The sequence below is a fragment of the Triticum dicoccoides genome, chromosome 4A (genome assembly GCF_002162155.2).
Source record: "Triticum dicoccoides isolate Atlit2015 ecotype Zavitan chromosome 4A, WEW_v2.0, whole genome shotgun sequence".
In the NCBI taxonomy this organism is placed as follows: domain Eukaryota; kingdom Viridiplantae; phylum Streptophyta; class Magnoliopsida; order Poales; family Poaceae; genus Triticum; species Triticum dicoccoides.
The window spans coordinates 546,389,987-546,407,712 of NC_041386.1; the positions used below are offsets into that span (position 1 = coordinate 546,389,987).

Below are 17,726 nucleotides of genomic sequence, written 5' to 3' on the forward strand. Positions count from 1 at the left end.
TCTCTCTCGGGAAACTCCTTCTGTCGTAAGGCTGCTCCACCATAGGCTTTCCTTCTGGATGTTGAAGCCCGACAGGATCCGTGCTCTCATACGCGTGGATACGGACAGAAGAATCATATCTTTGATCCTAGATCAGGAGGAGAAAAATTCTCGCGGTTGGGAGGTTTAATCCTAGCTACAGGGACTGCCCTCAACTTCGTCACCAACCTCTAATCTTCGCTGCATTCATTGGTAAATATTAGATCAAGCTATTTGCATCTTCATAGTGGTCCTTTGGCGGATGTTTTTTCTTTCTTTTATACTATGTTTCCCAACATGTTCCAGGGGATGTGGCGTGCGGCGAACATGCTCCTCATCTGACTGGTGCGAGGAAGAAGAAGACCTAGCCCCTGAAGACCTAGCCTCTGATGTTTCAGAGATATTGTATTTGATTTTGGGCTTTAAACACTGTAATTGTCAGTCATCACTTGAGACGAGATTTATAAAATGCTGAAAAGGCATTGGCTGGAGCATCATCCAACGCAATACAGGCTGCAATCCATTACCATTGGTTCAGAGAGTTGGAGAAACGGAATAATGCCGCGGAACAAAATGGAAGATGTCAAAATCGCCGTACCAAGAGCCAACTAACTGAGGGCAAACAAGCGCATCCGAAAGATGAAGTTGGCTGGAATTTTTATTTTTATTTTACACTGGTTTTTCCAGGGGATATTTTACACCGGGTTGATAGAAGAAGGACTTGTATGGTTGACAAGTAGGCCAAACAGATTTATAAAGAATATATAGACGGCAAAGAAAATGCAGGATCCGGCTCCGTCGGATTATCTACGGACGTTCGTGATCGGACTCCAGGGAAAGTTTGCCTGTTTGGTTTCTCTCCATCCCTCGTTCTTCTCTGTCCCGTGCGGCGTCGGCAGATCGTGGGCTCCGGCGACGGCGGTTGAAGGGCGACGGCTGCGGCAGGGCGTAGGTGCGTGTCCCCTCTGTCCCTTGCCCCCTCTCTCCCTATTTCTTTCGCCTCTGCTGGAACGGCGCCGCGGGGGTGGCGTAAGGGCGATTCGCGCGGGCTAGGTGAGGCTCGGGCCTCGGGGCGGTGTCCAGATGCGCGCGGCCGGGCGGCGTTGTGATGTGCGTGGCTTGGGCCTGAGAACGAGGCAGAGCATGAGCCGGCTGCGTGCGCTCGCGGCTGCGGTGGCTTGGGCCAGAGAACGAGGCTCTTCTCTGATCGGGGGGCAATTGGGAGCAAGGCTCTGAGTACCTGATCTGCTTGGGAGTAGTTAATTTCTGTGACAACGGACATAAGGCTGTTCATCCAACTTCGCTGATTGAAAAAATCAGTTCCAATCGTATTTGCTTTTACAAAATGCAGAAACTAGCAACTCGGCTAGTGAACTCTCTCCTATCAAAGAAAGAGTAGAATTTAGTTTGTCGGCAATTAATTTCTGTTCTACTTTATTTACCACATACTGTTTCTCTTGTCTTGAACTTGGTGCATATACTGAGGTGTGTTCAGACTTAAAAGTCAAGAGACACAGAAAGATTGAAATGTCTCCTTCCTCCGTAGTATTTGAATGCATGAAAAAAAGTAATGCCATCTTGTATGTAAGATGTTGCTCAGGATGCATGACTGGGATATAATGCATACTTGCACATGACATACCACAAGCTTGATTATTGTGCCCATATCAAATTTGTAACATGTTCCAAAGTGTTCAGTTTGACGCGAATTTGTTTACTGGATGGTAGAGAATGAACCCATTCTCCATTCCCCATGTTAGGCCCTCTGTATTTTTTCCAGTCATTGGTAGCTTTTTGTATGAGGACCATGAACCAAGTGTGTAGCGCATACATGACTGAAGCATTCTTAGATCTGATTAACTCTACTGCTATAATATGTGATGCGTAATTTAGAAAAATTATTTGCATGTCCTCCTTGACCCCATTCACTGAGAGAGCACTTGTTTCAGTGTGTGATCTGTAGCAGGACCACTAGGTGCTTGCGGTTATGCTTGGGTTATTAGAACAAATCAGATAAACAAGTAACTAGAATGGTGTTTTTTTTATATCCTCTATTTCATGCTGACGCTCTTGTTCGGTTATTATACAAGCATCCAGACAAAACTATCTATCTATCATTTTATCTAGTATCTACACATACAGCCGTAGAATACAATGTATATTATATTGAAAGAAACGTGCATCTATTTCATTTCTGATCACCTATGTTGCCAATTTGGTCACCTGTTGCCTCTGGCAGTCTATGCTTTAATCTTATTTTAAAAGACACGAAGGTAGAAACAGAAGGCCTAAATAGGAAATGATGGAAGGGATTATTCCCTTTTACCCATTAAATAGCTATAATTTTCTCCTCAAGGCTTGACATTTATGGAAGAGAGAATTAAGTTCACTACGTAATAATAAATATCACTTTTGAGTTCACTGCTTCATTGTGGAACCATAGGTTGATTTGACCTGCCTGCTTTTGAATTTGTTGGGGATCTCTGTATACTGTGTTCTTGCTCAGTGGTGCTTGTGTAGTTACTACTTAAAAAACGATTATACCAAAATACAAATTGGTGACAGGACGTTATTTGAACTGTAGTAACTCCATATAATTTTTGCTAATCAAAATCAAGAACCATACTAGTGGATCTACGGATCTACCTCTTGTAATGAAGCGGAAGAACTGCAGACACCTTGTGTGTTACCATCAACAGTGAAATCTCGCATATTATTGAAATTCAACAAAGGATGAATTACCTTTTGCAGTATCTCCTAGATGCGTCATGTGTAATGTGACTCCATGTCGTTAGAAAATTCTTATATTCTTAAACAAGGGACAGCAAAATCTTAGTTGTTGTAGTAGCACCACTGCCCATAACAAAGCATAATCTAGCTGATGAAAGGTGTTCTGTTAATCCGTTTAAAAAAAAAAGGTGTTCTGTTAGCAGCTATTTTTTGGTATACTGAATATATGTAAGCATCAAAAAAGTTTCATTGTACAAGGTTTTTGTGTTCTTCATGTAAGAAGTTTGCAGGACTAGCAGTGGTCGGTGGAGATGATTTATCTGCGTACTTGTTGACTTCATGACTTTGTTGCTTCTTCACCACCCTGAAAATAATAGCTCTGTTTCGGTTGTCCCAAATGACATGTGACACCCTGAACTCTATTTGGTTGGTGCTTAGGAATTCAGTGAGCAAGTTTTACTTGCTGCAACATTGAAATGCAATGCTTGCTGGTTGGTTGCTTACTGAATTCAGGCTGAGTTCTCCAGTTGTTGTATTTGTAATATGAGATTTACCTAGTATTCCGTCCATTAGTCGTCAAAAGTTCAGCAAAATATGATAATGAAAAAATATTTCGCCGTGGCACAACCGAGTTGATGCTTACACTAGATATCTGGTTGATGATTTTGCATCTACTGTAATTTATTGCTTTAGCGGTGGAGTGGTTGCTCAGGTTTATTACATACCATGTTGCACCTCAGAGTACATCAGGACTTTTGGTATTATTATGAAGTATTTATTTATTTTGATGTAGTTTCACTATCTTGGCACTCCATTTTATGAACCTTACCATGTGAAGTTATTTGGATACTCACTGTGTTTGCATTTATCTGTGTGCAGGAAACCCAATTTTGTATCTCAAATCAAGAGTAGGTTCCTATAAATTCTGGAGAAATGGAAATGGGAGACAAGGCAGTCGGCCTTGTGTTGACCATGACGAGTTTATCCATCTTTACCTACTACACTTTCTGGGTCATAATCTTGGTTAGTAACTTCTGGGCATTACATGCTTCATTTCTATATGTTTCTGTGTTAATGCATCGATGGTGATTTTGTTTCTCTTTTCCCGCCTAGCCATTTGTTGACGATGACCATTTTGTCCACCAATACTTTCTGCCTCAAGAATACGCCATCTTCATCCCTGTGTTTGCCGGTGTGGTGCTACTTTCGTTCCTAAGTATATTCATCGGTCTTGTGATGCTGAAGTCGAAGAAAAAGAAGGCTGCTTGATGGATTTGGTGACTCCCCTGCCGATCCAGTGGAATTTCTGGTGTACTTATAGAACCTAGTAGACAGGTCTTGTGGATGATTGTATTTCATTAAATTGCCTTCGCTTGTGATCTAAGGCTTTCTCGTGACACTTATGTCATAAATTAGATCTAATGGGCATTTGCATGTTCTTGGTAGTTTACTGATGGCAAGGTGCATGACATTCCAAGAATGAACATTGGTCAAATATCAAGTGTTGTTACATCAATATTTCTCGGATTATGTGTTTGATCAATGTAGTCGGCACTAACATGTATCATGCTTGTGTGTAGTTCACTTTTGGTACCAGTACAGAAGCTGCACATAAAAGGCACAGCCAAATGTGTCTTGCTCATTTTAGCGTCTCCAAGCTGAATAGTCAATGTTGTCCTCTTGCCCAAAAAGGAAGGTGCGGAAGGCATCTCCGACTACAGGCCTATTAGCCTCATCCACGCCATCGCTAAAATCATCGCCAAGGTCCTCTCGCTCCGGCTAGCCCCCCACATGGATGGCCTAGTCTCCAACGCCCAAAGTGCATTCATTAAGTGACGCAGCATCCATGACAACTTTATGTACGTTCGGAATTTCGCACGGAGGCTACACAAGTGCAAAACTTCAGCACTCCTTTTCAAGCTTGATATCAAGAAGGCGTTTGATTCGGTTAAGTGGAGTTACATCCTGAACCTCCTCCAACACATGGGTTTCCCCACCAAGTTTCGTGCTTGGATTGCTGCCCTTTTAATGACATCTTCATCTCGCATCATTCTCAATGGGCTGCCCGGCCCGTCGATCAAGCACGGCAACGGGTTTCGTCAGGGGGACCCCATTTCCCCCCTCCTCTTTGTCATTGCGATCGATCCGCTGCATAAAATTCTTGACCTGGCAACCCGGAAAGGCCTTCTTCATAAGATTCGTGGGCGGGGGGCCACGGTAAGGACCTCTCTCTATGCGGATGATGCCGCGGTCTTTGTGGCTCCTATCAAACAGGACATTGATAACCTCGCCTCGATCTTGAGAGGCTTTGGTGAGGTTACGGGTCTCTGTACCAACTTCCACAAAAGCTCGGTGGTGCCAATTCGATGCAACAACCTCAACCTTGGGCACATACTTGGGAGTATGCCGTCTACTCGAGCAACCTTCCCGGTGAAGTACTTAGGCCTTCCACTCTCGGTGTGGCAACTCAAGAAGGTAGATTTCCAATATCTTGAAGACAAGGCGGCTGGCAAATTGGTTACTTGGGAGGGCCAAAACATCACAACCATCGGTCGCACGGTGCTGGTCAAGTCGGTCTTATGCTCCCAAGCGGTGTTCTCCATTATGCCTCTCATCGTACCACCTAGCACTCTCCATAACCTAACCAAGATTCAAAGAGCTTTTCACTGGTCGGGCACGGACAAGACGACAGGCGCCAAATGCAAGGTCAATTGGGATACAGTCTGTAGGCCGAAGGAGTATGGTGGCCTTGGGGTGCTTAATACTGACAAGTTTGCACGTGCTCTCCGGCTAAGGTGGCTATGGTATAAGTGGAAGGAACCCCACATATTATGGGTTCGATTTGGCAACCCTTGCGCGGAGGATGATCTAAACTTCCTTTATGCTTCGATCACCATCACCGTGAGGGACGGCACCAAAACGCCATTTTGGGATTCCCCTTGGCTTCTCGGGCGCAAGCCCAAGGACATTGCACCTCTAATTTATTTTAGGCTTCCAGGAGAAAGAATTGGAAGGTGAGAGAGGCTCTCAAAGGCAATGCATGGATTCTCAAAATCAACTTCAACACCATCGTCTCCGGTGATCACGTCCGGGAGTTTTTCACCCTATGGATGCTTCTGAGTGACGTCCACCTTGATAAGCAACTCCACGATGATAACGTTTGGAAGCACTCGAACAACGGGATCTACACAGCGGCCACCGCATATATGGCTCAGTTCCTTGGATTAACTCTCTCCCCCATGGACCGCATGGTTTGGCAAGTTTGGGCTCCCCCGAAGGTCAAATTTTTTGCATGGTTGGCCCTCCAAGATAGGATTTGGATAGCTGATCGCCTCAAGAGGCGGGGTTGGGCAAATTGTGGCCTTTGCCCTCTTTGCCAAAGAGAACAAGAAACGGATGCACATCTCTTTTTCAAGTGTCGCTACACACTTAGGCTTTGGAGGTCAATTATCGTCAAGCTTGGCCTTGCTCACATGGACACCATCGATTGGCACCTTGCCGGGTCCGTCCACAAATGGTGGGACAAGCGAACCGGCAACCATGTTCCTAGCCGGAGCGCTTCGGCCTCCCTCGCCATGCTTGTTTCTGGGACCATTTGGAATTAGCGAAATGCACGAGTGTTTCGGCACAAGTTTGCACTGACGCCGATACTTCTCAACAACATCATGGAGGAGGCAAAGCTCTGGATTACCGCGGGTGCTAAAAGACTAGGGCCTATTTTCTTGCGCGAGTAATCGGCATGCCGTGTATGTGGGTGCTGTTATAAAACTCTAAACTCTGCTTCTCCCTTATTTAATAGATGAGGCAAATCTTATGCCTCCGTTTCGAAAAGAAAAAAAAATTGCTCAGTTATATAGGGGCCTGTTTCAGAGCCCAGCATATAGGACCAACAAAACAGGGTACAATACCACGAAGGATGTTGTCTCAAAAAAAAAACAAAGGGTGATGATGGAGGGAATAATTATATTCACGTAGCAATTCACATGACAGAGCAAAAAGAAATATTTCTGAAGCCTCCGGAGTTCTACAACCAAAAGCTACAGTACAATCTGAATCTAAACATTTTCCCCATGTTCTCACTGAAATGAACGACAATCCTTGAGAAAACAAAATTAGACTACCAGTAAACCAAAATGAAAAACACAAAACCAAAGATAACCACCACTGAACAATGAACGCACCTGGACATAAAGTTTAAACTCTGTAAAAGAGCTACTGAAAATAATCAAGAACATTCTCAAATAAAACTTATGGCCCTACAAACGTCAGGTCATATGCAGGGCACAGATTGTTATATCTTCGCGTTCATCCTAGAAAAATAATACCCACAGTTAAAAGCAACAAAACTTCTATGTCACTACCAGTGGCAGTACAACCACTGAATTAGAACTATTTGCACGGACTTATTCAGCTTGGTCAACTTCCATTGCTTCAACGGAGTCCGTGAGTATTTCCTTCAACTTTTGTCCTCTTTCTTTTGCCAAGCCAATGCACGCCTGCACAAATAAAAGGTCATTAGCTGAACCTCATTCCATCCATTAAGTTAGTGTGATAAAATAAAACCAACACCAATTAGCTAAAGTTGTTGTCATACTTGAATGGATACTAAATTACTAATACGTCAGGAAATAAACCATATTGTTGCCATTGTTATATATATGGGGAAAGGGATTGGAAATCAAACCTTAATTGTTGCCATGGACGTCACTCCACCTCCAGGTTTTTGTATTGACACTAAGCGGCCGGAAGAATCTAGAACAACTGTGACAGAGGTTTCTATTATTGATTCTTCTTCAGCAGTTGGGTCCGCTAGAATACTATCCTTGTGAAGTGCACATGTGAGAGGAAATGGAATGTCACCAAGAGTAAGCTTCCTCTTTTCTCTGTTTACCAATTCATATTTGGTTTTGCCTTCATTGCCTCCAACAGTAAAGACTCTACCATCATCACCAACAGATACTAGGGGAATTTCCACTGTGAATGCAACATGGTATTAATAATGATAAGTAACAAAAATCAAGCAAGATATTCGTGTAGTGAGAATAAAAATCAAATATCGTCAGTTAACAAGTCCTTTGAAGGAAAGTAACTAAGTAATACAGCATTGTTTCCTCTGACAGGCTCATTTGTATCATAGAATTGTGTACACAACTTTAGGCCGGTGCTCTCAAGAAATGAAATGTATTCTCATATTAAAAACCTGGCATAAGCTTAATGCAGTAGAAACCAATTGTCATAATATACCCAGATCCTCAATTCAAAACTGAACTATCAAGATCGAGAAAGTCAAATTAAGAGATTATTCACATTTAATCAAAAAATTCACATAAAAATATACCGAACCAAGGAGCAAAAAGATACTTATTCCAAACATAAAATAAAACCACCACACTATTCCGTATGAGGAGGTTATTTAGACTTTCAGTGCCAGTTTGGTTGAAAAACCTAAGTCAATCATGAGTCATGACATTGTAACTTACTCGCATTAGAACGAAACTCGGGACACACAATATGATTTAACGCACTGTATTATATATGGTTCTCGTTGTTCGAAATTTCAAAAGGTTATATAAACTTTGCAACTCATAAACTAAACCATATGAAGTAAAAACAACCAATAATAGATCAGGTCTGATTAAAATCTGTAACATGTATACAAACTTCCTCAGTTAACTACAAGAGGCGGTTGCAATATAAAAAATATGGAAACAGAAGATTGAATCATTACAGTTCATACATCATTAAGTAACCACCAGCAGAATACCAGTGCTAATGTTTCCAGTTATAGGTCAAACAAATAGTGGAAGGTTATCAAATCAATTAAGAGAGTGAAAGTAAATTAAACATACAATGTGTAAATGCAGCCACCACTGAGATCAGTGCAGCATCAAACAAAGATCCATCAGCATTCAAACAATAGACATCCTGCAAAATAGAGGTGTCAAGAAACGAAAAAAGCACATATCTCTTTGGCAAACTTATTAACAGAAGGCTATCTCAAACTTGTGTTTCTTCATTGGGTTTGTACAATGTACAAGCACACATCACACATGCTTGCCCAGTGCAGAAATCTAGAGAAACAACATATATGGTGCTACCATATGAATATGCGAGGCATGAACATAAAATTACACAAGCAATTCTCGTAATGTAGAGGTAGGTGCTAAAATTAACCACCATCATCAAATTCTAACTACATCAGCACAGTAACAAAGAGACAAAGGTATTACGCATAAGCTCTTTTTTTCTTTATGTTGAGATGAGAGGGGGAGTACCTACAGAGAGGAGGGCAGGTGGTGTCTGGTGACTCACGAGTAGTTCCTCTCGTGTCTGGCCGCTCACACCGGGGCAGGGGGAAGAGGGGCTCCTCTTCTAGGTCAGCACCTCTCATGGGCTTGGGCCCAAGAGACAGATCTTGATGGGCTAGGGCCCATACCGGTTCAACACTCCCCCTCAAGATGGATGGTAGATATCTATCATCCCCATCTTGTCACACACCAAGTTACAGTCCTTTGTTCCCAGTCCCTTTGTCAAGCAATCTGCAAACTGCTGCCCAGAGCTGACATGAGTAAGGCTGATGATCCCAGCATCAAGTTTCTCTTTAATGAAGAAGCGATCAATTTCCACATGCTTCGTCCTATCATGTTGAACTGGGTTATTAGCAATGGCTATAGCTGACTGATTGTCACACCACACCCTTAAGGGTCCCTTCCTCAAGAGTTTCAACTCGCATAGTAGGTGCTTCACCCAGAGCATATCACACAACCCTTGAGATAATGCTCTATATTCAGCTTCTGCTGTTGATCTAGACACAACATTCTGTTTCTTGCTTCTCCATGACACCAAATTTCCTCCCACAAACACACAGTAACCTGAAGTTGATCGTCTATCATCTTGACAGCTAGCCCAATCAGAGTCACTATAGCCATCCACCTCAAGATGTCCACTCTTCGCAAACCACAACCCTTTACCCGGAGTCCCCTTCAAGTATCTCAGGATTCTGTGAACAATATCAAGATGCCCTCTCCTTGGTTCATGCATGTATCTGCTCACCACCCCCACGGCATACGTAATGTCAGGCCTGGTATGACACAAGTACAATAACCTCCCAACCAGCTTCTGATAATCTTCCTTATTCACTAGCTCACCTGATTGTGCTGTTACTTGATGATTTTGTTCAATTGGAGTAGGGGCTGCACGACATCCCATCATGCCCATGTCACTCAAAAGATCCAAGGTGTATTTTTGTTGGCACAAAGATATTCCCTTCTCTGTCCGGGCCACTTCTATGCCAAGGAAGTACTTTAGATTTCCTAAGTATTTTACTCAAACTCCTTGCTCAGACACCCCTTCACTCTCTTTATTTCCTCCTCATTATCTCCAGTGATGATGATATCATCAACATACACTGCAACAATGGTGATCTTCTTATTAGTGTGTCTATAAAACACCGTGTGGTCACCATTACATTGGCCATACCCCATATTCCAAACAGCTCGTCTGAACCTATCAAACCATGCCCTCGGCGATTGCTTCAGACCATACAAGGATTTCTTTAGCCTGCATACCTTCCCCGTAGTCTGTTCTGTGCCAAAACCTGGCGGTATCTCCATGTATACCTCTTCTTTCAAGTCACCATGTAAGAAGGCATTCTTGACATCTAACTGGTGCAATTTCCACCCAAAGTTTGCAGCACACGAGACCAATACCCGTACCGTGTTCATCTTTGCAACTGGAGCAAATGTCTCATCATAGTCAATTCCATAAGTTTGACTATATCCTCTGGCAACCAATCTAGCCTTATACCGTTCCACCTTGCCCTCAGGATTCTGCTTCACAGTAAAAATCCACTTACAACTCACTGCTTTCTTTCTGCCGGCAATGTGGTTAGCACCCATGTCTTGTTTTTTTTCAATGCTTCTAACTCCTCTATCATCGATTCACGCCACTTCGGATCTTGCTTTGCAGCCTTCCAATCCCTAGGGATAGACACAGTTTGCAGAGAGGCAACAAACGCCTTATATGAAGGTGACAAAGCCTTGTAAGACACAAAATTGCCAATATCAAGGTCATCACAAGCATCATCCTTTGGCAGAGCCTTCCTTGCTACCTCACCCTTCCTTGCCGCTTCACGTGTAGGTTTTCGCAACACAATGGGCAGCTCCACTGTGTCAGATGAGCTTGCCTCACTGCCTTGCTGCTCCCCCTGCACTCTTGCCTCACTGCCTTGCTGCTCCCCCTGCACTCTTGCCTCCCTGCCTTGTTGCTCCCCCTGCACTCTTGCCTCCCTGCCTTGCTGCTCCCCCTGCACTTGTGGTTGCCGCCGAGAGTACACCAGGGTATTCGTCTGCCATCGATCCCGAACAGGAACCTGGAGAGCACCAATCTTAAGTGTATCGACAGTTGGCTCGACATGAGCCCGCACATCATCATCAGTGATGGTACTAACCGGAATTGTACCCACTATTGGTTGAACCTAAGCCTGCACATCATTATCAGTGTTAATGTCCACAGGATCACCGTGAGTATGAGACACATCCTTCTCCCCCTCTTGACCATCATGCACAGGGTGTAGGTGGTCAAGCTCTGCAAACAACAGACTGAGATCAGTCGGCTCACCATAAAATGGCTCAGACTCCCTGAATGTAACGTCCATACTTACAAACCTGCGTTTTTCAGAGGGACACCAACATTTATACCCCTGCTGACTAGACAAGTATCCCAGAAAGACACACTTCACTGCCCGAGGATCAAGCTTGCCAACAGATGGTCGGTGATCACGAACAAAGCAGGTCCTGCCAAACAACTTTGGGGGAACAACAAACTTATTATCTCCAATGATCAACTCAGACGGAGATTTCATGCCAAGTATCCTGGAAGGTGTTCGGTTGATCAAGTATGTGGTTGTCATAACTGCATCATCCCACAAGAACTTAGGCACATTCATGGTAAACATCAACGACCGAGCGACCTCAAGAACATGACGATTCGTCCGTTCGGCCACTCCATTCTGAGGGGGGGTGTCCGGACATGAAGTTTGATGAAGAATCCCATGGTCAGCCATGAAAGCCCCAAAAATGTTGTTCACATACTCCGTTCCATTATCCGTCCTGAGCACCTTGACCTGTACCTGAAACTGGTTCTTTACAAGAGCATGGAAGTTCTGAAAACAGCTAAACACCTCATCCTTGTGACGCATCAAGTAAATCCAAGTCATGCGAGAATAGCAGTCAATAAAGGTAGCAAAATACTTCTTCCCATTCATTGACACCACTGGGCTAGTCCATACATCCGAATGAATAAGCATAAAAGGAGATATGCTCCTGAGCCCCTTACTCACATATGAGGCCCGTGTGTGTTTTGCATATTCACAAGCATCACATGTCAGCTTGCCTTTGCCTATTCCACACATAACATCCGGAAATATTCTACTCATCTTATCAAAAGATACATGCCCCATCCTACAATGATGGATCATCGCCTGCTTCTCCTTATCCTCCATGGTCGCAGCACACACCAAGTCCGGCTGCACCTCCTGGTCCATGTACCAGAGCCCCCTACGCCTGGTGCCAGTCCCAACCGTCTGGCTCGTCTGTCGCACCTGAATCAAGCAACCGAACTTGTCAAGGATCACACGACAGTCCATTTGATCAATGAGTGCACTGAAAGAGACCAAATTGACAGGAAAGGCTGGCACATGTAAAACTGACGATAGGGAAATGGTCGGAGTACACTTTACTGTACCAACCCCTATGACTGGTTGTTTTGTGCCATCAGCCGTTTGTATAGTGCCCGTGTGAGAGGGAGGATGCTTAGTGTAAGATTCGAACACACATGAGTTACTAGCAACATGCTTAGATGCTCCAGAGTCAAGAACCCACTCTGGAGCACTCTCATTAGTAGCAAGAGATGCTCTTTCCGGATTACCTTCATCAGTGGAGGCGCAGTGAGCAAAGTCTCCATAGACAACATCATCTACATCTTTGCCTTTGGACGTCCCAGTGTCTCCTGCAACGGCCATGTGAGCCCTCTGACCCCCTGAGTGTCCTGAGTAGCCACCTCTACCTCTAGAAGCCTGGCTCCATGAGGTCTCTGAGTATCCACCTCTGCCTCTAGCACTTCTACCTCTGCCTGCTCCCCCTCTGTTATATCCCCTGCCTCTGCCACGAGTTGGACATTCTCTCTTCCAGTGACCTACCTCCCCACAGATATGACATTTGGTGGGATCTCCCCACTCCATGCGCTCAGTGACTGCAAATGTCGAAGCTGGCACAACCTTCATGTCTGCATGCTCAAGGGATAGGCGCACCTCCTCTTGAGTCATCGCTGCAATAGCCTCAGGAATGGTAGGCAGACTAGGTTGGTGCAACAGGGAAGCCTTCCTGCCATCAAAGCAACCTTTGAGGCCAGCCAAAAATTTCAGCACACGCCTGCGTGCCATCCACTTATGCCCTGACTCGATTGAAGCCGCATCATAGAGTTCCAAGGGATCACAGTTATCCTGGTCAGCCCACAGAGCCTGCAGTTCTGCCACGTATGTCATCACTGACATGCCATCATCTTGACGCAGCAACCTAATCTTGTCCTCAATCTGAGCAATGAGCATGACATTGCCCTTGCCAGAGTATTGAGTGGACAGAATCTTCCATATCTCAGCATGTGAGGATAGCCCCTCCACAGAGCGTCCAATGGAGGGCACCACGGAGTTCAACAACCACACCATAAGTACAGAGTGGATGACCTTCCACCTCTTGCCCTCTGCACTACTCTTGTCCCTTGGTTCTACAACGGTGCCCAACAAATATCCATCAAGCTCCTTCTGCTCCACAGCCCACAAAGCCCTTCTGGACCAGCTCAAATAATTTGTTGCCCCCTCTAGCTTCATGTCCAGGGGCGACATTTCAAGCTTTTGAGCCACTCCCTGTCGAGGAACGATGGCCCCAGAGTTGGACTCCGCGAGGATCTTAGCGAGCTTCTCCAAAGCCTCGGCAAGACCAGTTGGTTCAGCCATTGTTTGGCGGGATGAGCAGCAACAGCAAAACTCAGCAACACCTCTTCTTCTCTTTCCAACCAGCAGCAGCTCAGCTTCAGCAACACCTCTTCTTCTCTTTCCAACCAGCAGCAGCTCCTCGCAGGAATAAGCTCCAGCACCTCCTCTTCCTTCTCCCCCTCAGCAGCACCAGCAGTAGCAGCAACAGAGTCAGCAGCAGCAAACACGCAGCCTCCAGGACCACAGCGCCCAGCAGCAGCTCCTCTCCTCTCGATCACTCCCCTTTCTACTCTCCGCTCAGCAGCACCACAGCGCACGCAGGACGCACGCACTCCTTCTCTCCACTAGTGCTCCTCCTCTGCTCCTCTGCCTGCTGCCGCTCAGCACACGCACGCCAGCAACCACCCCGAGCAGCTCCTCTTCCTCTGCAGCCGCCCGAGGACGAGGAAGAGCCCGAGCAGGGGCTCTGCCTCCGGTCCAAGAAGCAGCAGCAGCAGCCGCCCGCGCAGCTCTGCCGGGCCGCTCCCCGCGTCTCTCGTGCGTGCAGCTCTCCACAGCCTCCCGCGCGCGCGCCAGATCCGCCGCCACCTCGCCGGACGTCGCCGCCGTCTCCTTAGGCCCCGCCGTCGCTGGCCTCTGATACCATGTTGAGATGAGAGGGGGAGTACCTACAGAGAGGAGGGCAGGTGGTGTCTGGTGACTCACGAGTAGTTCCTCTCGTGTCTGGCCGCTCACACCGGGGCAGGGGGAAGAGGGGTTCCTCTTCTAGGTCAGCACCTCTCATGGGCTTGGGCCCAAGAGACAGATCTTGATGGGCTAGGGCCCATACCGGTTCAACACTTTACTTTGTGCTGTGTTCTGTTCATCATTTTTTTTAACTGTCGTGCAGAGTTCTGTTTATTTTGTTTGTTGCTGCGCAGAGCTGATCATTCTCCATTGAGGAGCGCGCTACTGAAAGCGTCAATCCTCAGTGAAACTTCGAAGTTTGGATAGGCACCAAGGGTGGAGGCCTTTCTCATTCTTATTCGACTTATCGCTATCACATGAATTTTGTCCTGATGACTTCTAAAGATGACTGGTCAGGGATATACTTTGATTCTATGAATAAAGGAATACCGGCGACCACAGTATCAAAATCAAAGTTGTATTACCAGGTATGCTACCCACGAAGCCTTCCCACTGATCAAACAGAGCTCCTTCAAATTTAACATCCCAGAGCTACAAAAGAGGATACAATAAATTAACTTCAGTGCCATATATGAGAAAAGACAGGTTACAGCACGATAGGTAGAAAAATTGTGTGATCATCTATCAACCAAACTTAAATCTCTCAGAGCAGCAAGCACACTAATACCTATCCTATAACTTGCAGTTGAAACAAAATAATCAATAAAATTTAATGCAGTGAAAGAAATGTAAAATCACCCGCCTGAGATTTCAATTCACAGAAACAATCTGTGGTAAATATATCTGAAACGACCCATTCACATCTGTGGTAAAAGAGAATCATATGAATATATTTCAAACAGTGCTCTTGTAGGTGTGACATCCTTATTTTCTGTGGAAGAATGAACCAATCTAAAACTACACCATAACGATTTGCTGAAAGCAGAATCACAGTAATACATTCATCCCTTGTGTCAGCATGGTAAAGATGCGCAAGAAATGCAAGCCACAACAGAAACCTCATGAGGACGTCCTCCAGGGCCTTGGAGATGACAGGCGCAGCCTCTGCTGGCCGTCCTGGCCTTACAAGCGGGGAGCAGATAGGCGGCATGTGGAACTCCACAGCTGCGGAAACACGGTGAAGTTAGCCAAACTGTACAGAACTAGAGCAGCAGCAGCAGCAGCTAAAGGAAGAGGAAGGCCACACGAACCGACTGATCCTTGGTCCGGGGTCTCGGCAGAGGGCGACATCACCTCGAGCTTGATCGACGCGAGCATGGCCTGCGGCGATGGAAAGCATTTCATCAAACAGGTGGCGCGCAACGCCAATATGGCAATGGGAACCGGAGATAGGTTGTGAGAGTGAAAGGGGAGCTTACGGTGTCACCGAGGCGGACGAGGGCAGAGCCGTGAGCGGAGGAGACGGCGCCGAGCGCGACGGTGGTGGGGCGGGCTTCGGCGAGGCGGCGGGCGTCAGGCCGGACGGACTCGCGGAGGTGACGCTCGAGGAACGCGAGGGGGAAGAGGCGGCGGTACGCCTCGACCTCCATCTCCCCCGCGAGCCCGCCGGCCGCCGTCGCGTCGGTCTCCGCGCTCATTCTTGTGGTCGGCGGGTCGCGGCGTGCTCTGTCGGGAGAGAGAGAGAGAGAGAGAGGGAAGAGCCGCGGGCTTCCTAGGGTTTATGCCACCCGGCCTCCTGGGGTGTCTGTGGGCTGTGGCGGTCTTGTTGGTCCGCCCCCCTGTAGCTAATCAGCGACGGCTGCTTCGCGTGGTCACCCTCGCGGCGGCGGTGCGTGGGGTAGGGGAGGTCCTGGTGGTGAAGGGAGTCGCCGGGGAGACGAGCTTGGTGGGTTCCCTGGGCGGCGGCGGCGCTGGCGAGATGAGCCCTGTGGGTTTAGGGTTCCTGCCAAATGAGCGATTTTGGAGAATGACGGCTTGTTGGCCGGGTTTTATTTTTATTTACTTTTTGAAAAGGAATGGCCGGGGTTTCGTTTACCTGCCGTTTCAGACTTCTGGAATTGTAATTGTCCATGTTTTTAACCCCAGCGCTTTGCAAATATGTCCGCTTTAGGCGCCTAGGTGTCGAGGCGCCCCAGCGCCTTAAAGCAAAGTGTCGTCTTAAAAACATAGGTAATTGTAATTGTAAAAAGAAAAAGACTTCTGAAATGTGTTGGTGTCGGGGTTCGGAATTGAATTCCGCGAATTCCGATCCAAACATAGATGCCAAATGAGCTGTTCGAAGAAAATGCATTTTGAAGTTTTTCAAATAAAATAAAAATATTTCCGTTGAAATTTGGTCTTACAGAAAAATTAGTACAAGACTATATTACTTGTGTCCCAAATTACGTATAGACCCATCTGTCTTAGTTATATGTAAAGTATGCGTTTCATCGGTTGAAAACTAACTTCTAATGTTCTTCATCTATCTCGTAGGATTTTGACCAAGTTAAGCACCATCTCCATCAACCCAGTTATCTAGCGTTGTAATTGAGTCAAAAGACTTCTACAACCAGTTTTTGTGGCTTTTTCGGGCTGTGGAAATAGGTTGTCCCTTACCCAGCTTGTTTTAGAATCCAACCTAAAATTTTCGAAGCCTACTAGGCAGCTTATTTCCATAGACCTAAATAAGCCCAAAAAGAACTGCCTGCATTTACCGAAAAAAGAAAAGACTTCTGTGTTCATTCAACCATTCACATTATTTTATCAAGTGAAATCCATGTCCCTCTCAATAGGTTACTATTTAGACCTAGGTTTATTACAGTTATGATTATCCTTTTTTGCAACTTGTGAGTAAGAGTAAGAGTAACCCAAATCCTAACTTATTAACTCTTTACGATTGCTTATCATCAAATTGCATGTCAAAGTTCTTGCCAATTCTCGATTGCCGGACTTATAGATAATAATAGTATCTACAGAATTAGGGTGGGCCTGCTTCTCCCCAATTTTCAATAAAAATAAAAAAATGGTAACTGGTGAACCTTTTCTAGGAGGAGGGTGGCATGGCAAGCAAATTTTTGTGGCAACTTTATGCGGTAGGAGATGGCAAATTCTGCTGTTTTTTGCCGCAAATTTTTTATTCTTTTCAAAAATTGCCACCCCGATACAACTTGCCATGGAAGACATTCACAATTGCCATCCTCCCAAGCGAACGTTCACTGGCTATTTAGGTCCATAAAAATAGTCCACATCAGCTTGTAAGTCACTTTCTGTAAAAAAATAAAATCTAGGACTCTTAGATGCACATTTCGGCGACCTAGTGCACCAGTACATCGACACGTGTTAGTGCACTCTAATGTCCACAATCACAGGTGCCCCAGATACG

General features: G+C 45.7%; 2 protein-coding genes across 2 annotated transcripts; one reads left to right on the forward strand and one right to left on the reverse strand.

The window, feature by feature from the left end:
- The first annotated feature begins 823 nt into the window (after nucleotides 1-823).
- LOC119286671 (dolichol-phosphate mannose synthase subunit 2-like) lies at nucleotides 824-4,315 on the forward strand. The gene is made up of 3 exons (XM_037566094.1): nucleotides 824-970; nucleotides 3,628-3,771; nucleotides 3,862-4,315. Exons 2-3 carry the CDS (start codon nucleotides 3,682-3,684, stop codon nucleotides 4,015-4,017), a joined length of 246 nt encoding a protein of 81 aa, XP_037421991.1. The 5' UTR covers nucleotides 824-970; nucleotides 3,628-3,681; the 3' UTR covers nucleotides 4,018-4,315.
- A 2,470-nt stretch (nucleotides 4,316-6,785) lies between these two features.
- On the reverse strand, nucleotides 6,786-16,315 carry LOC119286672 (exosome complex component RRP43-like). The gene is made up of 7 exons (XM_037566095.1): nucleotides 15,784-16,315; nucleotides 15,616-15,685; nucleotides 15,424-15,529; nucleotides 14,890-14,956; nucleotides 8,598-8,673; nucleotides 7,433-7,722; nucleotides 6,786-7,244 (listed from the first exon to the last, which is right to left on the reverse strand). The coding sequence occupies exons 1-7, from the start codon at nucleotides 16,000-16,002 to the stop codon at nucleotides 7,152-7,154; spliced, it is 921 nt and encodes a 306-aa protein (XP_037421992.1). The 5' UTR covers nucleotides 16,003-16,315; the 3' UTR covers nucleotides 6,786-7,151.
- Between the last annotated feature and the right edge of the window lie 1,411 nt (nucleotides 16,316-17,726).

Coding starts and splice junctions, on each gene's coding strand:
- LOC119286671 (XM_037566094.1), top strand. CDS start 3,682: ATGGAAATGGGAGACAAGGCAGTCGGCCTTGTGTTGACCATGACGAGT. Junction 3,772..3,861: donor CTTTCTGGGTCATAATCTTG/GTTAGTAACTTC, acceptor TTTCCCGCCTAG/CCATTTGTTGACGATGACCA.
- LOC119286672 (XM_037566095.1), bottom strand. CDS start 16,002: ATGAGCGCGGAGACCGACGCGACGGCGGCCGGCGGGCTCGCGGGGGAG. Junction 15,530..15,615: donor CCCGGACCAAGGATCAGTCG/GTTCGTGTGGCC, acceptor GTGTTTCCGCAG/CTGTGGAGTTCCACATGCCG. Junction 7,245..7,432: donor CGTCCATGGCAACAATTAAG/GTTTGATTTCCA, acceptor TTATTTGTGCAG/GCGTGCATTGGCTTGGCAAA.